At 54.4% G+C, this 27,001-nt stretch overlaps 1 protein-coding gene across 2 annotated transcripts in view; it reads right to left on the reverse strand.

Moving 5' to 3' along the window:
- Nucleotides 1-27,001, reverse strand: part of AGO2 (argonaute RISC catalytic component 2) — an 86,770-nt gene that overhangs the window by 17,433 nt on the left and 42,336 nt on the right. For both annotated transcript variants that reach the window (XM_023228060.2, XM_023228059.2), the window contains exons 4-16: nucleotides 22,694-22,875; nucleotides 20,609-20,745; nucleotides 19,746-19,880; nucleotides 18,827-18,914; nucleotides 18,040-18,187; nucleotides 17,118-17,237; nucleotides 16,847-16,969; nucleotides 12,521-12,654; nucleotides 10,337-10,521; nucleotides 8,689-8,848; nucleotides 5,456-5,546; nucleotides 3,302-3,496; nucleotides 1,831-1,965 (exon numbers count right to left, since the gene is read on the reverse strand). In XM_023228060.2, the coding sequence (XP_023083828.1) occupies nucleotides 1,831-1,965; nucleotides 3,302-3,496; nucleotides 5,456-5,546; nucleotides 8,689-8,848; nucleotides 10,337-10,521; nucleotides 12,521-12,654; nucleotides 16,847-16,969; nucleotides 17,118-17,237; nucleotides 18,040-18,187; nucleotides 18,827-18,914; nucleotides 19,746-19,880; nucleotides 20,609-20,745; nucleotides 22,694-22,875 (1,833 nt within the window). The remainder of the gene's footprint in view (nucleotides 1-1,830; nucleotides 1,966-3,301; nucleotides 3,497-5,455; nucleotides 5,547-8,688; nucleotides 8,849-10,336; nucleotides 10,522-12,520; nucleotides 12,655-16,846; nucleotides 16,970-17,117; nucleotides 17,238-18,039; nucleotides 18,188-18,826; nucleotides 18,915-19,745; nucleotides 19,881-20,608; nucleotides 20,746-22,693; nucleotides 22,876-27,001) is intronic.

A 27,001-nucleotide genomic window follows, 5' to 3' on the forward strand; every position in this document is an offset into this window, starting at 1 on the left:
TTGCTCAGGCTGGTCCTGAACTCTTGGACTAATGCGATCCTCCTACCTTGGCCTCCCAAAGTAGTGGGATTACAGGCCTGAGTCACCACGCCTGGCCCCACGTGTTTTATCCTTAGGTTTTCATTTTGGTCTGGAAACAGTATAATAAGAGCTGTGTAAAAATACCCATCTTTGATGGTGTGTTCATCAATTTCTCCTTAAAATTCTGTTACTTTTTGCTTTACTTTTTTTTTCTTTACATAATTTGGTGTTAGGTACATTTAAGCTCATTAGTTGCTATATCTTTTTGGTGAATCATTCCACTTATTTATTTACTTTTGTTTGTTTTTTGCTTTTCTTTTCTGAGACAGTCTCACTCTGTCCCCCAGGCTGGAGTGCAGTGGCACAATGTTGGCTCACTGCAATCTCCACCTCCCAGGTTTAAGCAATTCTCCTGCCTCAGCCTCCCGAGTACCTGGGACTATAGGTGCCCGCCACCACGCCTGGGTAATTTTTGTATTTTTAGTAGAGAGGGGGTTTCGCCATGTTGGCCAGGTTGGTCTCGGTCTCCTGACCTCAGGTGACTCACCTGCCTCGGCCTCGCAAAGTGCTGGGATTACAGGCGTGAGCCACCACGCCTGGCCTGGTGAATGATGCCTTTGACTGTGATGAAATACCCTTTTTCCGCACTGTGATGCTGAAGTTCTGTTTCGCCTTCCACAGTAAGCCTCCCCGGTATCCTTGCAGGGGCGTGCCTGTAGGGAGTCTAACACTAAGTCTAAGTTTCTTTCCTGGGTGCCAAGTGGATGTTAACCCTCTGCCTTCTGGCCCTGCCTTGACCAGGTCAAGGTCTTCCGGTTCAGTCCAAGGCCTCCTTTCTGGGCAGGTCCCTTTCCTTAGGCAGCTACCCTGACGTTAGACAGTTAGCACAATGTGGATAGATGAAAGTTTATTTTTACTTATCCTACTAGGAACATGGAGAACACTTTTAACCTGGGTGTCCTAGCTTTCGTCAGCTGTGGAGAATTCTCAGCTGTTCTATCTGCAACTCTTGCTCCTCCACATTCTTCTTCCAGAACACCCATGAGATGAGCTGTGGTGCTTCAATGCCGCCATCTCTCCTCCCCACTCAGCACCACCTTCCCGCCCTGCCACAGGGACCCGCTGGGGGGTCCGAGTTTGCGCCACTCTGCCAATTCTGTACGACTGCACAGCTCCGTGCTGTCGTTTCTAATACAGTCCTTTTCAGAGCCGCCTCTTTTGCTAATCTATTAGCTAAGTGACATCTTGTGCCTAGACCTAGACTAGGCCTACGGGACTTATAAATGAAGACTTTTTGGTGGGGCACAGTGGTTCACACCTGTAATGCCAGCACTTTGGCAGGCCAAGGCAAGAGGATGGCTTGAGCCCAGGAGTTTGAGACCAGCTTGGACAACATAGTGAGACCCCGTCTCTACAGAAAGTAAAAAAAACATTAGCCAGGTGCAGTGGCGCATGCCTTAGTCCTAGTTACCAGGGAGGCTGAGGTGGGAAGATCACCTGAGCCCAGGAGCTAGAGGCTGCAGTGAGCTATGATTGCACCACTGCACTCTAGCCTGGGTGACAGAGCCAGACCCCATCTTAAAACAAAACAACACAAAAGAAAACTCACCAAAACAACAACAGAAAAGACTTTACCAAATCAAGGACAGCCTTCTCTAGTGCCTAAACCTGGATCCCCACGAAGCCCCTTGGAGGACAGAGTCGCCTGGGACGGCGGCATTGTGGCCAGCAGGTTCTCTGTGAGCGTGCTTGGGGTGTGGGGCTGAGGGGAGAACCGTGCCCCGTGCCTGGAGTCGTGCAGAAACTCACCCGCTCGTTCTTGTCTGTGCAGAAGAGCCGTGTGTGGTGCCTCTTCTGCACCACGATGAAGGTGATCCCGGGCTGGTAGTCTTTTTCCAGCTTGATACAGGCCTCACGGATGGCCAGCAACTCGTGGTGGAGAACCTAGGGGCACGGAAGGGGAAAAGCTCGTGCTTAAAGATGGCAGTGCATGTGAGCAACGGTCCCATGCACGGGTTCTGGGTTTAGAACTCCCAGCCGTGGTGATTCTGAGACAATGAGCGTGTTCACTGTGAGGTGAAAACACAGGAGGGCAGAAACCATCCTCTCTGCAGGGAGGCCTGGATGCAGGAGGAGAGGGCTTGGCACTCAGGAATGGGAAGAACACTTCCCTGGAGGGCCCAGGAGGTTCTGTGTGTGCAAGGGGCACAGCCAAGGCCAGGGGTGCAGGCTGGGCTCTGTGCCGAGAAAGCACACGCAGAGGCCAAGTTCCTGCAGAAGCTCAGGGCAGGCTCCAGCCAAGAAGGGCTGGCCGGTCAAAGTGTATCCATTCTGTCCTCCCAGGAGGCCATGGGCCTCAGGAATGAGCTCTGCTTCCACTCTGGACTGGGAAGGCAAACGCGGGAGCTGGGCTGCGCACCATCCAGCCTCCTGATCAAGGCGGGCGAGTTCCTGAGCTCCTGGGGCAGCCACCAAGGATGTCTTCCCACCCCACTGTGTGGGGCTCCTCCCCCAACAGGTCCGGGACGGCTTTCTTCTGCTTTTCTTGCTAACACCTCCCAAGGAAGCGACCGTGTGACATGGCGAGAGGTGGGGAGGGATCTGCTCTAGTCAACGGGAGAAACACTCAGGGCACCCATCGCCTGAGTTCCAGGCCAGGATGGACTCATTCCTGCCCACAGGTCACCTTGATCTGGGGGTGCTGTGCAAGCTCTCAACCAAAGACAGCAATGAGACTCCCCCCCGCCCCTCTGTGATGGCTTCCTTGCCTGTCCAGACCCGGCAGTGACCCACTATGGCCATCCCTCTCTCCACATCCAGAGAGTGGCCGCATCCTGGCGACCCTACCTTCAAAAGAGCTGCCACCTACCCCTCCTCCTGGCCCTGCCTCCACACCTCTCACACTGCAGACAGGTGTCCCCAGATGCAATGAGCTCCCTGCCTTGCAGAGACACCCGACAGCTCTCCACAGGCTCGGGAAGCCCCCAGATGGAGCTCTGCTCTGCGAGTCAGCTGGACTCAAGCGTCTCTCCCTCATCTCTTGGTCCCCAGGCCCATACCCACCCCTCCTCCTCTCCCTCCGTCCTGCCTCAGTGTCAGGGTCTCGACAGCCCCGTGTCCCATCTCCTCCCCTGGACCCCCTTCCATGCTGTGACCAGATCAGCCTTGTGGCCAAATGAAAGCCACATTGTTCTTGCCATCACCGAGTGTGGTTCTGCTGCACAAACAGGTGAATTACAGACCCTGGAGAAGGGGAGAGGAGGTTCCAAGAGGCGCCCACCTGCTGGAACTGGCCTTCGGAGACGCCGTCACGGTAGAAGATGATGCGGGTGGGCTTGAAGCGCGTGGACTTGTAGAACTGGATGAGGAGCTCGCGGACCATGGCGGCCAGGTCTTGTATGATCTCCTGCCGGTGCTGCTGCACGCGCACAGTGGCGCAGTAGCGATTGGGGTGGGCGTCCATGCTGCCCACCACCTGCAGGAACAGGCAGTGAGTGTGGTCAAGGGTTCCTGAAACTTTCCTCTCCTGGGCGTGTGCCTGGACTCTCGGGAAGATGGGGACAAGAAGTGTCCCCACCCTGGAACTCACATCACAGTCAAGTGACAATGGCTGGCTGGGTGTGAACTCACAGCCTTTAGGCTTTCGGTGTCTGGCAACAGTGTTCGTAAATACTTCCTAAAGTATAAAAGTTTGCCAAGTTACATAGTTAAAAAAGAAAAAAAAAAAAAAAAAACCGGCCGGGTGCAGTGGCTCACACCTGTATCCCAGCACTTTGGAGACTGAGGTGGGCAGATCACCCGAGGTCAGGAGTTTGAGACCACCCTGGCCAACATGGTGAAACCTCGCCTCTAGTAAAAATACAAAAATTAGCCCAGCATGGTGGTGCACACCTGTAATCCCAGCTACTCGGGAGGCTGAGGCAGGAGAATTGCTTTAACCCAGGAGGCAGAGGTTGCAGTGAGCTGAGATTGCACCACGGCACTCCAGCCTGGGCAACAGAGTGAGACTCTATCTCAAAACAAAACAAATAAAAACAGATTAGAACTATCCTCTGCTTGGGATCAGATGTGGCTGAATTAATCAGTCCAAAGAAGGCAATGGGTGGGGGTGTCCCTATTTCTTCCAAAGAAGAAAGCTGTTGAGGCAGGTAGATCACCTGAGGTCAGGAGTTCGAGACCAGCCTGGCCAACATGGTGAAATCCCGTCTCTACAAAATACAAAATTCAGCCAGCCATGATGGTGGGTGCCTATAATCCCAGCTACTCGGGAGGCTGAGGCGGGAGAACTGCTTGAACCCAGGAGGCGGAGGTCGCAGTGAGCTGAGATTGCACCATTGCACTCCAGCCTGTGTGACACTTACTGTCTCCAAAAAAAAAAAAAAAAAAAGAAGAAGAAAAAAAAAAAACACACAAAACACAAAACCACCACCAAAAAACTGACTCAACAAAGTGAGCAGCGGTGTATGCGTGGGAGTGGTGGGGTTGTGATCATCGGGCCAAGCTGCAGGAATGAGTTGATGCAGTGTGCATTTCCTAAGGAAGTGTGCCCTGAGTAACACCAGAGCACATACCAGGTTGCTTTTCTTCCACCTGGGGCAGCTCAAATGACTTCCTTGTGTCCCAGATAGACTCTCCTGCTCCATATTCTCTCCCAACTAATGAAATAATAATGGTAGCATTTTCTTTTTTCTTTTTTGAGAGAAAACCTCACTTTGTTGGCCAGACTGGAGTGCAGCGGCACGATCTCTTCTCGCTGCAGCCTTGACCTCCTGTGCTCTGGCAATCCTCCCACCTCAGCCTCCTAGGTAGCAGGAACGACAGGCGTACGCCACCACCCCCAGCTATGTTTGGAGAGATGGGTGTTCGCCATGTTGCCTAGGCTGGAATGTCAGCATTTTCTGAGCATCTACTCTGTGCTAGGCACTGTGCCAGGGGCTTAACCACATCATTTCCTAATTCTCCCATGAGGTCAAAATTTGTTTCCTCATTTTACACCCAAGAAAGTTCTGAAACATGAAGCTCATTGTCCAAGAGAAACAAGAAAATAGAAGCAGCATGGGCCTGTCTGAGGTTTGGGGCTGGGTCCAAAGCCAGAGTTTTCATGCCGTGGGGGCACGGGGTCATCATACCCCAGGCTAGCACCCGCCAGTCAGGCCCCCATGTGCAGGGGGCCTCCTTGCACCTCAGATCTCCCAAAGGGCTGGGATAGGCATGAGCCCCTATGCCCCACCTCTGACTGCTTCTTGGAACTTACTTTGTGTCATTATAGTATCCGCTCCAAACACCTCTCTCCCACACTACCCTGGCCGTCCCTACCGCTTAGTGAAACCCCATGCCTTTCAGGAAGGACCCCTGGCCACACTGTGGCAGTGGGACCTCGACAGGGTCCCACACGTTGTCAATGGAAGACCCATGGGAAAGCGCTGACACTCACAGCGGCGATGGAGGGCTTCTTCCCATCCCCGGCGGGGGGGTGAGTGACGTCCGCTCCCAGAAAGATGACAGGCTGCTGGAACACTGGTGGCCTGCGGAGAGGAGTGGCATCAGGGGCCACAGTGAGACACACGCCTGGACCTCCGACCCCAGTAGGTGCCACCATCACCTTTTGGAGGTGGTCAGTGTATCATGGTAACGCTTTTGAGAAGAATCCTTATCTCTTAACAGGAATACTAAAAACCTTGCAGATTAAATGATACAAGATCTGAAATCTGCTTCAGAAGAGCCGGGGGCTGGGGGGCTTGGGTGGAGCGTACTCCAGACCAGACAGGCCGGGAGCTGACAGCTGCTGAGGCTGCGGCTCAGGCCTACGAGGGCTCATCCTTCCACCTTCTACTCCCTCTGCAGCCACACCCACGCCAGGGCTTCTCCCACCACCCTCGGCACCACCAACGCGGGGCCCAGCTCGCTCTTCCTTGGGGCGGGGGGCTGTCCCGAGCATGGGCAGGCGTTGAGAGGCATGCCTCGCCTCCACCCACTGGATGCCAGTAGCACCCCGTCCAGCCTGACACCCTAACATGTCTCCAGAGATGACCACATGTCCCCTGGCAGCAAAACCACCCCATGGAGAACTTCCAGACCCTGAGTGTACCCCAGCAGTGACCCTAGGGAGTCAGCATGCATGGGGGCAGGGACAGGCTCACCGGGAAAGGCAGAGGTGGTGACAGCACCTCCCTCCCCACTCTGCTGCCGGATTGAGAGTGCACCGCCCCGCACCCCACCCAGCCTTGCTCGGCTGCTGCAGGCAACATCAGGAAGTATCAGAAGCGGCTGTTCTGCTAGCCCTGCCTGTTGGAAACCGGGCAGATGGGGCCCTCGCCTCTGCTGCCCTCTCCCCGCATCCATTTCCCCACGTGCCTGTGACTCACTCCCCGCCCACACCCTATCACTCCCATCGCCTGCCTTCCGGCAGAGCTCCATCTCAGCTGAACCCATCACTGCTTGCGCTGGCTCCCAGGCCCCTTCTAGTCAGACTTCTCACGGCCATAGCAATAAGGCTCCTCTTCCCAAGGTCACCGATGACCTCTGCATCACCCAGACCCACGGCCGAGCCTCAGGCCTTGCTGCGCCTGGCTCGCTGCAGGACACACTTCCCTTGGTGCCTAGGGCCCTGCGGCCAGCCTCCCTGCCCCAGCCTCTCCCATCTCCGCTGCTGGTTCCTCTATCTCCAGGCCGTGAACTCCAGCCTTCTCCAGGGCCCAGGGCTTGGAATACCACCTGTCTGCTAAGGATTCCTGGATCCTGTCTCCCCTGACACCAGCCTCCTGGTTCCCACCATCCACTCATCACCCGCACTCAGATGCTCTGCAGAGGCTGCGGGGCCCAGTTCACCCACGCCCGGTGCTCACCCTCCCAACAGCCTCCCCGTCTAATGACGACAGGGTCTCTCCTGTAGCCCAGGCCAAGGGCCTTGATTTTTCCCTCACGCACAGCCCAATCCCACCTGCCAGCAAGCCCCAGGGCTCTATCTTCAAAACATCTCAGAGTCCAGGTGCTCCCACCCTGTGCCCCTGCCCTGGCCTGGCCCAGGCCACCAGCCCTTCTCGGCTTCATGGAGCCAGAGCTGGCCATAATGTTAGTTGGGTGCCTCCAACGGCCCCAGCTCACCCGAGGGAGCCCTGGTTCCCCAGCGGCCCCCAGGCTGCACGTGGGCGGACCTGTCTCCTGTCTGCTTTCACGGCCCTCCCATGGCTCTGCTGTGCACCTGCCGCCTGTACAACAGGCTCATGACCTGGGTGCCTCCACCGGGACTTCCGGCCCGGTGCTGTCCCCTCATGGCCCAAACTACCTGCACACAGGAGGTACTCAATAAATACAGAACCTGTTGACTGAGGAGTAGCACTTTCAGTTCCCAGCCAGCTCGGGATTGGTCTTTGCTCATTCCCATGAGCCTGTCTCACTGCAGAGCCCGCACCCATGCTCACAGCCGTTCCACTCGGAATCCAGGTTCTTCCCATGTTATCACCCTGTTCCCTGATGAATTCAACAGACTGTTTCTGGGTGAGTGTAACTTGGTGGCTCTCAAAGCCTGGCCCCACGTATAGCAGCATTGACACTGTGTGTGTCCACTTGCTAGTGGTGGAAATTCCCGGCCACATCAGTCCTGCTGAGCAGGACACTCTGGGAACAAGCCCCGCTGGGGTTCAAGAGCTGCTCAGGTGTGAGGACACTGTGGTGACCCAGCACAGGCCTGTGCACACAGCGGGGGCTCACCACCGCCCCACTTTCCAAATACAGAGGGTCACTGCCTTGAGGCAGTTTGATTTAGGATTCTTAACTCTGTTACGGTGTGCCAGTGATGCAGATTTAGCGCACTGTCTGGCTTAGGATGGCTTTATCAGCTGAGCCCCACCACTGACTGGGAGCTCCAACAGGTCCACGCCACAGGGGCTGCCTACAGCCTCCAGTTCCCTTCTGCACAAATGCACAAATAATCTGATTCTACGTATTCTCTGTTGTCGTCGTCCAAATGTTAAGACAACTGCCAGGGCTGGCAAAGATGCCTGTCATTGTGTGGAGACGTCTTTCTTGCCTACATCACAGGTTGGTGGCTTTGGAGGAGGGGAAGAAGCAAACCTGGCCCTGCCCTGGAACAGCTGGACGCTCAGCCGGTCAGGAGGTGCCAGAAGAGGGTGCAGCTCCATGGCCCCCAACTCCCGTCCCCGGCGGTCAGCCCCGGACCTCTGAGGCAGGCGGGTGGCCAGCGCTTGGCCACACATCCTATCCTGGTCTGGGAGCTGCCAACGTGTGCTCCCATGAGGAGTTTTTCAGTCCAAAGTCCCAGCACGACGCAGCATCCATGACCAGCCTGGCGTGGGAAGCATGGGGGTGCCCTGGTCCACACGGTAGCTGCTGCTGCTGAGCCAGGGAAGCCCATCTCCTGGCCATCCGAGGCATGCCCTGCTCTGCCTTGCCCACTGGGATTCGAGGCACGAATTTCTCTGTCTGGAAACCTGGCCACAATGCTCAAACTCCCGCAGACGCCCCTGGGCCCCAGCAGAGCGTGAGCAGCCAGATCTATGTCTAACATCTTTGCTCTGCTGTGGCCAGGACGGTGCTGGGCCCAGGTGAGGGGACTCTGCCCCCATGTCCCCTGCACACCGCACCCCACCCTGCCAGGCGTCCCGCCGCGCCTGGGTCCGCAGGTGGAGGTAAAGGGGCCGACCTCACCTGCCCTGGGGCAGCAGGATGTTGTTCACGCCTCCCAGCTTGACGTTGATCTTCAGGCAGAGGTTGGACAGGGTCTGCGGCGTGGTCCTCTGCACGTTCTTCATCTGCACGCACTGCGTGGCCATCCCCAGCACGGTGTCTCCCACACGCTTGACCTCGGCTAAGGGGCATGAGAGGCACACACAGCTCTGTTGGCGCCCCTTCCTCAGCTGGCCCTGGGAGCAACAGCCGCCACCAGCCCTCTTGCCCCCATCTGGCAAGTGCAACCATGGCAGCTGTGCTGAGCTCTGCGTGTCCCCTCTGTCCGAGGTCGGCGATAGAAGAGGGTCACTGGCCCCGAGGGGGATGCCAGGCTCCTTGGAGTCCAGACTCCAGCACGGCTGTGCCTGCCTTGCCCAGGCCAGGCTTCCCCCCGCCATAAAGGGAAGTTGAGTGAGTCTATCTCATCCCTCCAATTTATCAACAAAACCATTTAAATGCCTCACCTAGGGGCCCCAGGGCAGGAGAGAAAGAGCCCAGCTAAAAGGAAGGACTTGGCTCTCCTGCTTAGAAAGGCCACTTTCACTGGCCAGGCACGGTGGCTCACACTGGTAATCCCAGCACTCTGGGAGGCCAAGGCAGGTGGATCACCTGAGGCCAGGAGTTCTTCCCATGTTATCACCCTGCTCCCTGCCAACATGGCAAAACCCCATCTCTCCTAGTAATACAAAAATCAGCCGGGCATGGTGGTGTGTGCCTGTAATCCTAGCTACTCGGGAAGCTGAGGCAGAAGAATCGCTTGAACTCGAGAGGTAGAGGTTGCAGTGAACCAAAATTACACCACTGCACTCCAGGCTAGGAGACAGAGCCAGCCCTTGTCTCAAAAAAAAAAAAAAAAAAGAAAGAAAGAAAAAAAGGAAAAAAGGAAGGTCACTCACACCATGGTGCTCTGGCTGCAAGCAAATGCTTCAGTGGTTAAAAATAAAAACACTGGCACCCTCAAAATCCTTGGCAGATGTAAACCTGACATCAAAGAGCTCCGTGGACCCACCCCCGCTATTCCTGGTCTCTTTCATGAAGCAACCGGTCAGCTGCTCACTGGGCAGGTCTGGGGAAACGGTGACCCCGGGACAATGTCAGCAGGATGTCAACACCAACAGCTTTTTCTTCCCTTCTTTTTTTGGGACGTTGAACTTAGAGAAGCGTGGCTTTCACATGTCGATAATCTGTTGTGGTTGGGCGTGGGGCCCTGGGGGTGACCCCCTGGCATGGACTTTGGCAAAACGCCACAGAATTCTGAGGTGGGCACAGAGGTTCCACATGGGCTGAGTCCCGAGCAGGAGCTGACCCCGGTGCAACGCTCTGTGCGTTAAACAAACGCTCCTCCATCCAGCCGACACGCATGCTGTGTGATGGATGGGGTGCCCACCCGTGTGCCAAGGCCTGTGCCACCTGAGGTGCTGACTGCCCACGACCACGGCATCATACAGGACGACGGGGAGGCCCTGAACACACACTTGGCAGTGATCAGAAGCCACCTCTTCTTTCTCAGCCTCCCGAAAGGATCACCTTTCTCAGTGCAGCAGAAACACAGAGGGGCTTAGGCAGGAACAGCCACCCATGGAGACCACGACGGCTCCCTACAGCCAGCCGGAGCGCCCACACCTACCGTACACGGGCGTCTTGCCGGGCAGGATGACCACCACCAGCTGCAGGCCTGCATACGTGTTCTTCAGGTGCCGGAACATGGGCTCCACGCTGTCGGCACCCTGCGCGTATTTGCAGAAGCACGGCTGGCCCTGGATAGGCATGCCGGCGTCTCTCGAGATCTTTCTGAGCTGCTCTGTGAAGGACCTGCAGGAGAAGGCTCAGTTCACTACAGTGCACAGGGAATGGTGGAGAACTCAGGCCGACCAGAGGCTCTAACACGAGGGCGTCATTTTTACAAAGCCCAGAGCACTTTCACTGAGGTCAAAGTTGTTCTTAAAGTCCTGGACGAGGCCAGAATTTACATCTCCTAACACATACTGCTTCATGAGAAAGGTTAAGTGTGCTCAACATACACGTAAGCGCACTCGAAAGTCACTTGCAGCTAACTTGCTACCCTAACACAGCAGCCTTTAAACTGCTCACGCTGCCTCGCCGCTGGGGCGGCCCCAGTGCGGACGCAATGCTGTGCCCGTAAAACTGCCGAGCAGCCCCTGGAGCTCCGGTGAAGGCGGCCAGCGTTCTCCCCACGCACAGACCAGCACTGTCCGAGGGAGGGAGATTTTCAGCTCACTGTCATTTTGGATCTTTCCCCCGGTTGTTCTGATGGGCACAGCCTGGACTGTATGACATCATCACGAGAGAAAACACAACAGCCCGCAGCCCAAGGAGTGGTGGCAGCTGGCGACGGCCGGCCTGGTGAAGCTGGGGCGGGGTGCGAGGCAGGGCAGCGGCTTCTATTTTAAGCTGAAGACTAAGAATCATGTCACCTTCTACAATAAGGGCTAGGACAAGGCACTCCAACCCAGCCAGTGTCCAATTTCTTGTACATTAGATCAGGTCCAGAAACACGTGTGTGTCCACCCGTATCTTCCGCTCCAGGCCAAAGTGAAGCAAGGGGCCAAGGACAGAAGAAGGGGCAGGAGGTGACCCCGTGTTCGGAACTAACCTACTTTAGTTTGCTTCCCAAACATCTTCTCTGGGCTTCCACCTCCTCTGCCAGCAGCGTGGACAAGAGGTGGCCTCAGAAGGACAGATGGCCACTTGCCAGCAAGACATCAGTTCCCAGGGCCATGCCCGTTCACAGCCAGCCTTTGCCGGAACTGTCAAGGGACCAGCTCCACCTCACAGGCTGGAGTCCTCTCCTGCTGCCCCCACAGAGCGGGGAAGCAAAGACTTTATGTTCCGTTTGAAGTTTGGCAAAAAGGCACAAGCCACCCTGCTGTGTGCTCCCGACACAGTCGCGCTGGGCCCGTACCTGGCACGGCTGTGCTGGCCAAGGCGAGTGTCCTGGGTGAGGGCAGGCCCTTCCATGGCACTTGGGCTTCCTAGAGGGCCCGACGCTCACCTGGGCAGGTGCCAGAGACCTGAACCAAAGCTTTTCTCCTCTTAATCACTCCCCTTGTCTGGCAAGGAAGATAATACTCCCAGCCTCTCCACCTCTCTGTTTCACCATCTCTTCCTGATTATTTTTTCTCTTGAGATGGAGTCTTGCTTTTTCACCCAGCTTGGAGTGTAGTGGTGTGATCTCGGTTCACTGTAACACCCGCCTCCCGGGTTCAAGCGATTCTCCAGCCTCAGTGCCCCGAGCAGCTAGTATTACAGGTGTGGCACCACCACGCTTGGCTAATTTTTGTATTTTTTGTAGAGATGGGCTGGTCTCAAACTCGTGACCTCAAGTGATCCTTCTGCCTTAGCCTCCCAAAGTACTGGGGATTACAGGCCTACGCCACTGTGCCCATCTCTTCCTGATTCTGTCTTCATTTTCTCCTTCTAATTTACACAAATATGGAGCTAAATTTTTTTTTTTTTAAATAATTGGAGTTCTTTGAATCCAATTCTCTCTTTTGCCCCTCCTTATAAACTTCCTTCAGATCCTGTTTGGTTTCGTCTGTGGTCTGCGCTACTTCTCCATGTTCACTGCAAGGGTAGGTCCTAGGAGTCAGAGGGGCACCGATGGGGCCAGCATGTCTTGCCCTGGCCCGGGCAATGGTATTTGACAGGGAAAGGCTGATGAACCCTGACACCAAAACCCATGCCAGTGCCCTCACCCCCGCCCCAACCAGAGTCAGTCTTGCAAGTAGTCACTCGAGCTGCCCATCGGGCAGGACCCCCAGGCTGGAACGTCTGCCTGTGGAGGGCTTACTTCAGATGAACTTCTGTGCACTGGCGCTGGGGGGCAAAGCACGCGATGGCCCACACCTTGATCTCGATGCCCGTGTGGAACTGCTTGTTCCGCATGTCCCAGACGCCCTGGACAGGCGTCGCAATCGCTTTATTCTGCAAATGGCAAAAGGCTCCGGGTGAGAAAAAATGGAAAACATATTCCTTCAACCTCAGACTTTGTCACTGTCACTGCTGGTCCCCCTGACCAACAATGGCTCCTCAGGGAAAGAACTTCTGTGCTGTCTCCTGCCTCTGAACTGCCTAGCGATGCAGACAACCGGCAGGATCGGTAGAGGGATGGGCTGGTGGAAGATGGGTGGGTGGGTGGTTGATGGGTGGATAAGGTGGGTGGGTGGATGGCTGACGGGTGCAAAAGGTGGATGGGTAAATGGTTGATGGGTGAGTAAGGTGAGTGGGTGGATGGTTGATGAGTGGATACGGTAGGTAGGTGGATGGAGAGATGGAGAGATAGATGGATGGATGGATGGATGGATGGATGGATGGATGGATGGATGGGTAAGTGATGAACAGACAGATGGGGGCTAAGCCAGGAGGAGGGAGGCCCAAAGCTCCATCCAACCTCACGAGTAGCCTGGAGAAACAGAAGTGCCTTGCCATGCTACAGGAAGGTCTCCTGTTCTATACTGAGCTTTCCCTCATTTCCACTCCTCTATCATCAGTGACGTGGGAAGGGGAGATCAGAGCTGGGACTGAGCCCGTAGCTTTTTCCACTCAGCATGCCACTGCCTGCAGCTGTGTCGGAAATGGGAGCTACTTCCACTTGAGAAGAGAAAGGCGAGCTGCGCAAATACGCTGTCAGCTCTCAGCTAGAAAGGACCAGCCCTGAGCACTGTCACCTAAGGAATCTTTGAACCGGCTTCAAGTGCTTCTCAAGAGAAGGGCGGGCCAGGAAGGGTCCTTTGTGGGAGGGACAGGCACTCCTAGGCCTGGGGGCATCACTAAAGGATGCGGCTGTGCCTGAGTTGCTGTCATTTACTCTGTAGAGGTTTTTGTTTTTTTCGCAGAAAACATTTTTCGTACAAAATCTTTTCTGTAGAAAACATTTCGTACAAAATGCCTGCTGTAGAAATCAGACACATGATAGAAATAAATGCTTTGCTTCCTATATTTTTATAACTTCTGCCTGTTCCCACCAGCCTCCCTGTGTGCAAGAGTCTCACAGACAGCCTGGGGCTCCAGACAGGGAGTGCACACGCGCGCACACACACACAGGCTCTTACTATACAGGTACTTCTCAACCTCAGCACAACTGACATCTGAAGCTCAGTGATTCTTTGTCACGAGGTTGTCCTGTGCCCTGTAGACTATCCCGCTCACCCCCAAGTTGTGACAATAAAAAATGTCTCCAGACACTGCCAGATGTTTCCTGGGGGGCAAAGTCATCCCTGGTCGAGAACTCCTGCTGTACACACTGCTTTCTGAAGGATATTTTGTTTTTTTGCACTAACAATGGACCAGGGGGTAGGGCAGGGAACAGGAATGTTTCCTAACATTAAAATGTTTTAGAGATCTGGAAAAATGTATTCATGTATTAACAGAAGCATTTACAAGCTCAGTCAGGTGTGGTGGCTTACGCCTGTAATCCCAGCTGAGGTGGGAGGACTGCTTGAGCCCAGGAGTTCAAGACCAGCCTGGGTAACATAGTGAGACCTCGTCTCTACAAAATATTAAAAACCTAGCTGGGTGTGGTAGTGTGGCTTGGTCCCAGCAATTCGAGAGGCTGAGGTGGGAGGATCACTTGAGCCTGGAAGGTCAAGGCTGCAGTGAGTTATTACTACATCACTGCACTGCAGCCAGGGCAACAGAGAAAGACTCTGTCTCAAACAAATTACAAGGTTTTTTGTGTGTTTTTTTTTTTGAGACAGAGTTTCGCTCTTGTTGCCCAGGCTGGAGTGCAATGGCACAATCTTGGCTCACTGCAACCTCCGCCTCCTGGGTTCAAGCGATTCTCCTGACTCAGCCTGCTGAGTAGTTGGGATTACAGGTATGTGCCACCACGCCCGGCTAATTTTATATTTTTAGTAGAGAAGGAGTTTCTCAATGTTTGTCAGGCTGGTCTTGAACTCCCGACCCCAGGTGATCCGCCCACCTCGGCCTCCCAAAGTGTTGGGATTACAAGTGTGAGCCACTGCGCCCGGCCTTTTTTTTTTTTTTTTTTTTTGGGGAGACAGAGTCACTCCGTTGCCCAGGGTGGAGTGCAGCGGCACAATCTCGGCTCACCACAACCTCTGCCTCCCAGGTTCAAGCAGTTCTCCTGCCTCAGTCTCCAGAGTTGGCTGGGATTACAGGCGCATGCCACCACGCCTGGCTAGTTTTTGTATTTTTTAGTACAGACAGGGTTTCACCATGTTGACCAGAGGCTGGTCTCGAACTCCTAATCTCAGGTGATCTTCCTGCCTTGGCCTCCCAAAGTGCTGGGATTACAGGCATGAGCTGTGGCGCCCCATCTACAAGCTCTCTTAATCCCTACACTCTGAGATTTTTGCAAGGTGGGCTTACACAAGCTCTTCTGGTTTTCAGACAACCACTGCCCTTGCCCTTGCTAAGAGGGCTTCCAAGAAGCCAGCAGGGCTGTGAAGCGGCGCTGGGTTCAAAAGCCCCGTCCCCCCACGGGGGCAGGCACTCCTCTGCCCTCCCTGAGTCTCCTCCCCGACTCATGAAGGGGAATCATGCGCTCTTCCTCCTGGGCTTGGGCTGTGTTTGTACAGCACCTGGGGCCTGGGGGGACAAGCAAGCCAAGGAGGGCTGAAGGGCCTCGCTCAGACTCGTTTCAGAGAGACCACCAGGGACACAGACCCCTACGCAATGGTGTCCCACGCAACAGCGCCAGAGGACAAGACACGCACGCACAGCAACACAGAACGGCCAGCAGCCTCTCAGCAAGCTCTAAGGAAATGTTAGCTAGAAAACAGCGAGGCACAGAAATACAGGTAATGCTATTATTTTCACAAAAAGGGGTGAATCATCCCTGGGTGATTTTACAAAGGAGAAAGAACACCAATTGCTTCCTGAGAGGGCAACTGAGAACTGGGAAAAAAGAGACTTTTTTCCTCTAATTCTTTTAAATCTGAATTCTGAAACATTTAAAAAACAGAACTTTTTTGTTTAAAGTATTTTTTATGTTTTGCTCTGTCACCCAGGCTGGAGTGCAGCGGTGTGATCTCAGCTCACTGCAACCTCTGCCTCCTGGGTTCAAATGATTCTCCTGCCTCATCCTCCTGAGTAGCCGGGATTAGAGGCGCCCACCACCACTCCAGGCTAATTTTTGTATTTTTAGTAGAGACAGAGTTTCTGGTCTCAAACTCCTGACCTCAAGTGATCCACCCGCCTCAGCCTCCCAAAGTGCTGGGATTACAGATGCGAACCACTCACTGCACCCAGCCCAGAACCTGTATTTTGAAATAAGATAGGAAAAACAAACAAACAAAAAACAAACCAAAACCTCATTCCAGGTCCTGAGGATGAGAGTAAAATTCCGTTAGGTAGAAACTAGGGTGTAAAAGGTTAGGCAGACCCTTACACAGATGCCAGGTGCTTAAGGAAGTCAGTCACCTCTGACACTAAGGCCCTGCAGAGCCCTGGTGTCCCTCCCAGCATGGTCACCTCTGGACCCTCCCACCACACGTGGTGTGCTTACACCCGAGGGTCTGCCCAGGAGGAAATGAGAAGCAACGCTGGAGGGCTCAGTGCTCAGGACACCTTTGGTTACACACTGATAAAAAGGAGAAGTTAAGGGCTGGCCACAGTGGCTCATGCGCCTGTATTCCCAGCTCCTTGTGAGGCTGAGGCGAGAGATTTGTTTGAGCCCGGGAGTTAGAGGCTGCAGGGACCTATGGTCATGCCACTGCCTTCTAGCTCGGGTGACAGAGCAAGACCCTGCCTCAAAACAAACAAAACTAGAAGTTAAATTAGCAAGGACAAAAAACTGTTACCAAACACCCCCAAAGCAAAAGTTACAGAATACAAAAGCAGTACAGGCTTCTGGGAAATAATTCGACCCTCGGTGAGCATCCGTCACGCGAAGAATGGTGCTCTCTCAACTTTCATGGGATAATAAAAATTATCTTCTGAAAACATTAAGGGTAATTCTGAAAAACTTTTAAAAGGCCCAAGGAAAGTCATTCCTTTATGAAGTCTCACGCCTCTTACAGGCTCAGCCCAGAGTAGAAAGGATTCTCCTGCATGGAACACAGTCTACACTGCGGCTGATGGCTCAGAACCTGAGAGGGGTCGCGGGGCAGAGACATGCCCCGCAGCCACACGGTCCCCGCTGCCCCGCACGTACCCTGCCCCCGTAGAGGATGGAGGGCGGCTGCAGCACCCGCCCAGTCACGTCCGTCATCTCATCTTTGACCATGATTCCAAATTCACGGACGTATGGATCTGTGTTGAAACTTGCGCTTCGCATCTGGCAAAGGGGAAGAAGAAAACGCACGGAGTGGGTGGGGGCCTCCCATCTCTCTAGCAGCTGCATCCGTTCCAAGCATCAGAGGTTTCTGTGCCAGGGCAACCGGACTGGACTCCACAGGGCGGCCCTGCCCAGGACTGACGCTCACCAATTTGCTGATCTCTTCTTGCCGATCGGGTGCCGACCTAGCAGTCGCTCTGATCATGGTTGAGGTCTGATTGTCCGTTAATTTTTTAATACATCTTTGTCCTGCCACTATGTTACAGACCTGCGAAGAGGACATAGAGACAGGCCATCAGTGCCGCACAGGGGAGCAGGCAGGGGGCTCAGGGTCTGGTGGCCTGTCTCTGCTGGGGACCGTCTCTGTCTCATCCCTGGGCTATGAAGCACCATGCAGGTGTCTGCTGTGGGGGCTGCTCCACGGCCTTCCACTTCACAACAGAAATCCCTGCTAAGTAAACCCCATGTCGCACGAACACACAGACCCCACGGCCTCTGTGCCCAGCCCACCAGGTCAGCGGCGCTGTGTCCCGACACCAGCACTTCTGGGCTTTCTCCAGTCTTTGGTGGCTGTGGGCATGAAAGCGGCTGCAGGTGTGAAAGACGTCTACCTATGGGACAAGGCGCTGGAGCTGCCCAGCCCCACCTGAACGACAGCAAAGTGCCAGAATCTAAACACCAAGGGAAGAGTTACAGCACATGGCTCAGGGTCGGAATTTGACCCTTTCCCAAGGCAAGGATTTTTTTCAAAGAGTCGTGATGTTAGAGGAGAGTGAATGACGCAAGCGTGCAGCGACAGAGCACCTGCCTCTGGCTGCAGGGCCTGCTGGGCACGTTACACACAATCTCAGTCAAGGCTCACGCCAATCCCACAAGAGAGCTGCAGACCCCATTTTACTGAAGGCAAAACCGAGGTGTAACAAAGCCCATTAACCCACCCAAGTTCCTGAGCAGCAGAAGCAGTGCCATTTGTACCTGACTGGGCCTCGGCAGTTTCTGGAAGCTGCATGCTCCAGCCTGGAACGCTGCCCTCCCAAGCCCCCAGAGATCACAGGAAGAGGGTGACTTGCCTCCAGGGGAAGGTAGGTGTGTTTCTGCTCCTGTCCGACTTGTAAACATGGGAGGTGGGGGTAGCGCAGAACCAACTTGTGCCTGTCCTTGAAGTACTGGGCCACCGTGCACTCCACCGTCTGCCCGCTCTCCTGCTGCAGCGGGAATCTGAGGAGCAAAAGGGCTGTTCAGGCCGAGGTCATCCCGGGGTCCCTTCCCCCACGCTGCTTTTCATTTGGTTTTTGCTTTTTAGGGTGACGTGTGAGGAGCAAACATTCAGAGCACTTCTGGGAGTGAAAACCACGTCACGTGCTTTGGGTTATCTGGAATGTTCCCGAGCCCCTAAATTCTCATTTTGTTTCTGGAGTTGGGAAACAAAAAATACCTACAGGCGTCATTACTCATAAATTACCCACAACGTCACAGTGTGTGTACAGGAGTCAGGACGAATGGAGGCGTCCAGAAAGGTCTGTGCGTCTTCCAGCAGAGCGTGGCGACCCTGGAAGCCGTTCACATGCTGCGCGTTCCCGGTGCCCAGAAGGCCTGAAGCCCCCAGGACAGGACGAGGAAAGCAGGCCAGGCCGGTTCGGCAGCCAGGGCCTCCCCACGGTGACGGCAGGAGACGCTTCACAAACTTTGGTGAAGTTTGGAATCTACTGAGCCATGTAAGGGACAATTTTGGGATTGAAAAACACCATGAAATGGTCCTTTCCGGAGAATGGGCATAGAATTATGGCTCCAGAGTGTGCCCATCGGGGTGACCTTGGGGGCCCCAGCCAAGAGAGTCTGAAAGGAAGGGCGTGTTACGTTTGGTGACTGGCGGGCCGCCGGGTCACATTGCAGACGCGGTACTTCCTCTTCATCTGCCCACAGTGCGTTATCTCCACCTTTAGACCTGGGGACACAGAACACAGGCATCAGCCTCTGGGCTGTCCCGACCTGAGTGCAAGCGCCACTTCCCGAGAATCAGTTTTCATAGGAATGTGGCTGCGGACTCAGGTTACGGGGGCTCCAGAGGGCTGCAGGGCTCCCCTAGGGAGGGTGACCCACAGGTCACCCCCAGGCCACCCCAGCTGGGTCCATCTCACCTACAAGAATACCACATGGTAGGGGGAGGCTCAGCTTAGAGCATCAGGTGTCCACCCTCATGCTATTCTGTGCCCTCCGTGGGTCATCGTGGTAACACGGGGTACTGCGAATGGCCCTGCAAATGGCCTTCCAAAAGGACGGGTTCAGCAGGCAGGGTTTGTGGAGCCAGGGGCAGCACCCGCTCTGTTGCTGATGGGTAGAAGGACCCCAGGCAAGTCCCAGACCCCCCAGTCTGAGTTTCTTGGAGTAGAAAGCAGGCTGACCGGCTACAGATCCCTGCCGGGCTGTGTAAGGTTAGATGAAAACAAAAGAAAATGCATCCTCGGTTCCAGCGTTATGAAATGCTGATCACAGCCACGCTGCTGCTTCTAGTCCTGATATCATGAGTCAGACGTGACTGACTCCCCAAACTCAACCTCACCCGCACCCCACGGGGTTGTATTTATTTAGGAAACCCCCACTCCTGCTCTGGGAAATGGGTCTAATTCATTTCCGTGCTACTTCATCTGATGGCTAAATTCCGCCACCCCCATCTCCCTAAATGCACATAAGAACCAGAACTGCCAAATGCGTCCTGGAGGCAGACTGGGAAGGGGCCTCCCAGCCCTTAGCCAGGTGTGCTCGGACAGTTCATTACCTTTAATTTCTTTGGTAAACTTTACCCTTTGGGAATCTGTCAGAGGTTTTTGTTGTTCTTCAATACTTTTAAAATCCAAAACTTCACAAACAAACTCGATTACTGGCTGTGCCTTGTAAAATGCTGTTGCCGACACTGTAGGCGAGAAAAGACAGAGGCAAAGGCCTAAGCATGACTGCGGGGCTGCTGGACAGGCCCATAGTCCCGGAGGGGCCTCACAGGCCAGGCCAGCCATGGCAGGGACACCCGGCCGGGGTTCTCACTCCCTACCGAGGCCAGCCTCAGGCCCAGAGATGGGCAGGCCAGCAGTGACAAGCCCAGACCCGAGCTGCTGACCCTCCCTCTGGTCAGGGCGACACCCTCTGAGAAAGAAGTCAGTGTGGTAGGATTTTCGGGGGACCTTCTGGTGGAGATATTTCTGAAATTCACCATTCCCTTTTATGTAATTCTTTTTCAATAAATGTATAACTGAGCAAGATCGAATTCTCATTCCTTTCTAGAGTTTCTCATAATAACGAACTCCCAAATGAGAAGACCGATCCTTTTCGCTGGCCTTCACTCTCGTCTTTTTCACAGAGAGGGCAGCGGCTGTCCTGCACAGAACAGCGGGATCCTCAGGCCCGCCTCAGCCCCTGACCACAGCCTCTGAGGGTGCGACCTCCTGGCGGCTCCACGCTGGCCTGAGAGCCACTGCCCTAACCCACCCAGCACTGCAGGTGAGACCGGCCAGGTGTCACGCAGCAGCGCCGGCTCTGACAGAGGCCATGCATGGAGCTGGCCACAAGCCATCCCCCCACCGGCGTCCTGACCCCCAGCCCATGCCCAGCCCTGCCCTGCAGTGAAGATCCCAGGGCACTGCTCACCATCAATATTCAGCATCATTTTCCAGAGAGAAGGCCGGACGGACTGATGGAAGCCAAACCACACTTCCCGGCCCCCGCCAAGAGGGTTGGAGCAGCCCTCGGACGCGGTGAAGAAGGAGCGGCCCACGGGGGTGTACCTGGAACCAAGAGACCCCACCCCACCACCTGTCAGATGGGTCTTCCAGAAGGAACAGTGGCCTCTGGGTGGGCTTTGCCTGCACCCACCATACCCTCATCAGAGTTCCGTTTCCCCTCCTTGTAAATCCACGTTTACCACGCGGCACTGCAGCCTGTATGCATGGCCTGCTGTGCGGGACGCTGTAACGGCAGCAGGCTGGGGGACCCGTGGCCTCACTGGGGAACGGTGAAAGATGTTTAAACGCACCGCACGGGTGGAGCACAAACCCCCGGGACCTGGCGTGTTTCTGGTCCAGGCTCCCTGTCCTGGCTTCGTCTCGCCTTACTGTCTACTCTTCACTTCACCGGGCCTGTGTCCCCAAGCGCAGGTGGAAGTGGGCACCTGCCAAATGCCAGCCGCAGCCAGGCCCAGCCTCAGCCTTAGGGAGATGTGCCACTTCTGGCCGTGTGGCTGTCCACGCGTGACCTAGTATCCGCTGGCTCCTTCAGCCGCAGCTCCCCAGGCAGGCTCCGAGGCCCCAGAGCTGCCTGCTGTGGGCTCCCCCGCAGGAGGTGGAAGGGCCAGCACGAGGGCTTCACAACCTCTTCCGGGCCTGCGAGGGATGCTGTGCTGGCCCGACTGGAGCCACTCGACTGAAGCAGACACGCTCTCCAGCACAGCAGCCTCGCCTGCTGCACGGGCACCGAGGGGTCTGGTGGCCCGGGAGGCGCTGTCACTAATGATTCTGAAAGGAAAACATGCTGTGGGCCTCGATGCTCCCTACCTGTGGGCTGCGCTGACCCAACCACCTCCGTGGCCCTTTCACTTTCCACCTGAGACGCGCTAATAATCCTGCCTTGACTGCCCTTCTTATCCCAAAATGAAAAAGGCAGTTTCCACCGGGATTATGAAGTTAATGGAAGTAATCCAAACGAATTCAGAAAAGAATCACAGTCATCTCTGCAACTCTATATTAAAAAAGTAGATGCCATTTTGGCAACCATCCTCCTAGACTGTTTCTCCACATACCTACGGCCTTCCTCTACCGATAGTTCAAGCAGAGACAGGTTACACGTGGGGGAAGGTGTGTTCCTGCTGGGAGTGAGAGCCTGTCCTGTATTTGGTCACCTCTTCCCATGCCTGAAGACTGAGAACACCATGGTCCCTCTAAAAATCTTACACATGACCTCGAAGCACCTTCTCTTCCATGAGTGAAGCCCCAATGCTCTCCTGGAATCTTAAAGCTTCGGTCAGTCCTGGGGTTTGTGAGTGTGGGGCTTTGTTTTGGTTTAGGCTTTGGTTCGAAAGAGACGAAACTTGAAAACTCAAATTGTTCCCAGGCACCAGTGTGAGGGCAGGTGTTCCGGGGTGGGAAACTGAGGGCTGATGTGCTGAGCTGGCCTTGCTCCTCCAACAGCCGGGGACTCAGGAAATTAGCACAACCTTCTGCCCAGCAACCGGGCAGACTGTGAGCCCTTAAACTGTCCCTACATCCTCTCCCAGCAATCGCAAGCATGGCAATTTGTGGTAAAAGAGTAATCCTGAGAATAAAGACGTCCCCAACAGTCACAAAAAGCAGCGGTGACGGTCCCTAGAGTTGCAGACATGTGTGCAGCACGAAACTGGGAACAGCATTACTTTCCTATCACGAGTCCCAAGTGCAAGGGCAAGAGAGGAACAGAAAAGTGCTGGGGGCAGAGGGCTGCGCGGAACACGAAGGCACCGACGTGCGCCCAAAGAGGGAGGCCACATTTTTGGGCCAGGCCGAGAATGCTGGTGACTTACGTTTATGTTAACACTGTTTGCACCTTAGCACCATTTGTGTTATCTTCATCACAGAAAACCTGCATGACCATTCCCACCCTGGTTCCGAGAACGAGCCGTTCCTCAGACAGATTTCACTCTGCAGGGGACCCTCGGAGCCGCAGGGGATTCCCCCCTCCCTTGGTCCCGTGTGGCGCCCTCACCTCATGGATGGCAAGTGCCTCATGACCACGTCCAGGGCCTGGATCGTCTCAAAAGGGACGCTGGGCAGCCGCCCTGAAAGTGCATCGTGTAACGCCTGCAAGCTCACGCAGGACACCCACTTGATGGACACCTTGAAGATGCGATCCTTGCCTTCTCCCGGCAGCGTGACCTCCAGCTCCACCTGTGAGGATCCAAAGCACACAAGGTGACTCCCTCCTGCGAAGCCCCAGGGAGGATGCAACTCAGCAGTGGTTGGCTTCCAGACATCTACCCCTGGGTGAGAAAGTCCCTGCCCAGGCCTCTAGCCAACCACCAGCCACATGTGGCTATGGAGCACTTGAAATATGACCAAGGAACTGAATTTTAAACTACTCACTTACTTTTGATGAATTTAAATGTACAGAGTCACGTGTGGCAGTGGCCAGTGTACTGACAGTGGTCGAAAATGTATCCTTGTTTCACCCTCAGTGAACTCACTACCTCCTCCCCAGTCTCTGAATGGCCCCTTCCCTCACCCACAAGTTGCACCTAACGCCAGATCATGCTGCTGTCACCTGCAAACCCCACTCCGCTACTCACAACCTGCAGTTAAATCGTGATCTGAGCCTCATACCTCCAAATATATGGACATGCACAAGCCCACTCAGGTGACGCGTGAAGCAACTTCGCTATTTGCTGATAATGCTTCCCAGTGTCTGAGGAACACCGACATGATAGGTTACGGATGGTATATACTTTATCCTCACATGCACAATGACCCCAGCAAGGGAAAATTCATTCGCCACTTTTGTTGAGACAGGGTCTCACTGTGGTCCCAGCTGGAGTGCAGTGGCGCAATACTGGCTCACTTCAACCTTGACCTCTTAGGCTCAAGGGATCCTCCCACCTCGGCCTTCCAAGTAGCTGGGACTACAGACGCACACTACCAAGCTCGGCTAAGTTTTTAGTTTTTTTCTTTTGAGACGGAGTCTCGCTCTGTCACCCGGGCTGGAGTGCAGTGGCCGGATCTCAGCTCACTGCAAGCTCCGCCTCCCGGGTTTATGCCATTCTCCTGCCTCAGCCTCCCGAGTAGCTGGGACTACAGGCGCCCGCCACCTCGCCCGGCTAGTTTTTTTTATTTTTTAGTAGAGACGGGGTTTCACCGTGTTAGCCAGGATGGTCTCGATCTGCTGACCTCGTGATCCGCCCACCTCGGCCTCCAAAGTGCTGGGATGACAGGCGTGAGCCGCCACGCCCGGCCGGATTTTTAGTTTTTATTTTGTAGAGATGGAGTCTCACCATGTTGCCTGTGCTGGTCTTGAACTCCTGGGCTCAAGGGATCCTCCCACCTTGGCCTCCCACAGTGCTGGGAGTTTGAGCATGAGCCACTGTGCCTGGCCGACTCACCACTTCTCATATGTGAAAACGCAGAAACCCAGACTTAAAAAAATAGCCCAAGGCCACAAAGCCATGAAAGGGCAGGGATGGAATTTGGACCCCGAAAGCCTTCCCACTCCATGTGTGACGCCAGGGCCCCAGGCCTTCAGCACCGGCCTCTCCTACCCTGCCCAGGGCCCGCTGCCTCTGCTCCGCTCACCTGAGGTGCCCTACCTGATTCAGGACCACAAACCCCAGCTTGCCGGCATGCCCCGGCCCAGTGTTGTTTGGTGGCACCAGGCACATTCGCTCGCTCGCCCCCTGCCCACCCTGCCCATGCCCGTCTCCCATCTGCTCACACTTGTCGCCCAGGGCCTGGCTTCTTGCCACACCTTGTTTGAACCTCACAGAGCAAAGACCAGACTCTGCGGATGTCACCTGCCCACCTGGGTCCCAGGTACACACCCTTTCCACCTGGGCCTGGGCTGGCTCTGGCAGATGCCCACAAGCACTCAGAGCACTGTCGTGCCCGACGGCCCCCAACTGGCCGCACCCCGAGGACCATCTGCAAAAGATGAGGGTGGGGAAAAACGAGCAAATCCTTCCAGCTGGATGGACTTCGAACATGAATAGCAAGAAAAGCAGCAAGCCACAGAAGGGCACCGCAGCACGATTCTTTCCGGAAGTCAGAGTCACACGCACAGGGGATGCAGCACAGCTGAGGAAACCAACAGAGGGAAGGGCCAGCTTCACTCAAGTCATTAGGACAGCAGAGCAGGTGGCAGGGGGTGAGGATGCAATCAAGGCTCGGCCCATGGGCGATTTCAGGGTGGGAGGAGGGAACAGCTGGGCCTGGGTGGGGGGTACAGGATGTGGTTTAATACCACTCTTTAAATGTACGTACACAGCTAGCCCTTGAAAAACATGGGTTGGAACTACGCAAGTGGAGTTATATATGGATTTCCTTCAGCCTCTGCTACCCGAGACAGCGAGACCAAGCTCCTTTCTCTCCTCGGCATGAAGACAGAGGGGATCCTTTATAATAATCCACGTCCACTTAATGTTACCTTATGATTTCTTAAGTAACTTTTCTCCAGCTTAAGAATGTAAGAATAAACTATATAGGGCCAGGCACAGTGGCTCACGCCTGTAATCCCAGCACTCTGGGAGGCTGAGGCAGGTGGATCACCTGAAGTCAGGAGTTCAAGACCAGCCTGGCCAATGTGGCAAAACCCCTTTTCTACTGAAAATAAAGAAACTAGCTGTAACCATATCATACATTGTGGAATAACATGCAGCCATAAAAAAGAACAAGATCAGCCAGGTGTGGTGGCTCACACCTGTAATCCTAGCACTTTGGGAGGCTAAGGCAGGCAGATCACAAGTTCAGGAGTTCGAGACCACCCCAGCCCATAGTGAAACCCTGTCTCTACTAAAAATACAAAAAAATTAGCCAGACATGGTGGCATGGGCCTGTAATCCCAGCTACTCGGGAGGCCGGGGCAGGAGAATCGCTTAAACCCGGGAGGCGGAGGTTGCAGTGAGCCCAGATCACACCATACTCCAGCCTGGGTGACAAGAGTGAAACTCTATCTCAAAAAAACCCAACAAAACAAAACAAATACAAAAATTAGCCAGGTGCAGTGGTGGGTGCCTGTAATCCCAGCTACCTGGGAGGCTGAGGCAGGAGAAACATTTGAACCCAGGAGGTGAAGGCTGCAGTGCGCAGAGAGCACCACTGCACTCCAGCCCTGGACAACAGAGTGAAAAAAAAAAAGAAAGAAAGAAGAATAAACTATATAATACGTGTAACATATAAAATATGTGAGGCCGGGCGCGGTGGCTCAAGCCTGTAATCCCAGCACCGTGGGAGGCCGAGACAGGTGGATCACGAGGTCAGGAGATCGAGACCATCCTGGCTAACACGGTGAAACCCTGTCTCTACTAAAAAATACAAAAAACTAGCCAGGCGATGTGGCGGGCGCTTGTAGTCCCAGCTACTCCAGAGGCTGAGGCAGGAGAATGGCAGGAACCCGGGAGGCAGAGCTTGCAGTGAGCTGAGATCCAGCCACTGCACCCCAGCCTGGGTGACAGAGCGAGACTCTGTCTCAAAAAAAAAAAAAAAAAAAAAAGTGTTAATTTACAGTTTATGTTATTGGTAAGGCTTCTGGTAAACAATAGGCTATTAGTAGTAGTTTAAGTTTCGGGGGAGTCAAAAGTTATACACAGTTAGGTGCAGTGGTTCACGCCTATAATCCCAGCTCTTTGGGTGGTTGAGGTGGGAGGACAGTTTGAGCCCAGGAGTTGGAGACCAGCCTGGGCAATATAGGGAGACCCCGTCTCTGTGCTCCCAGCTAACTCAGGAGGTTGAGATAGGAGGATCGCTTGAGCCAGGGAAGTCAAGGCTATAGTGAGCCTTGTGCCACGGTACTCCAGCCTGGGCAACAGAGAAATTGTTTCCAGAAAAAAAAAAAAAGGTTATAAATGAATTTTTGACTGCATGGGGGATCAGTGCCTGATATGTTTGGCTATGTCCCCACCCAAATCTCAACTTGAATTGTATCTCCTAGAATTCCCACATGTTGTGGGAGGGACCCAGGAAGGTAACTAAATCATGGGGACTGGTCTTTCCCGTGCTATTCTCGTGACAGTGATCCAACTGGTTTATCAGGGGTTTCTGCTTTTGCTTCTTCCTCATTCTCTTTGGCCGCCGTCATGTAAGAAGTGCCTTTTGCCCTCCGCCATGACTGCAAGGCTTCCCTAGTCACCTGGAACTGTAAGTCCAATTAAACCTCTTTCTTTTGTAATTGCCCAGTCTTGGGTATGTCTTTATCAGAAGCAAGAAAGTGGACTAAGACAGCACCATTAACCTTTTTTGTTGTTCAAAGGTCAATTGTATATATATTTCTTTTTCATTAGTGGTAATTCATAATAAAATTCTAAATAAGTCA

Source organism: Piliocolobus tephrosceles, chromosome 7, assembly GCF_002776525.5.
Source record: "Piliocolobus tephrosceles isolate RC106 chromosome 7, ASM277652v3, whole genome shotgun sequence".
NCBI lineage: Eukaryota > Metazoa > Chordata > Mammalia > Primates > Cercopithecidae > Piliocolobus > Piliocolobus tephrosceles.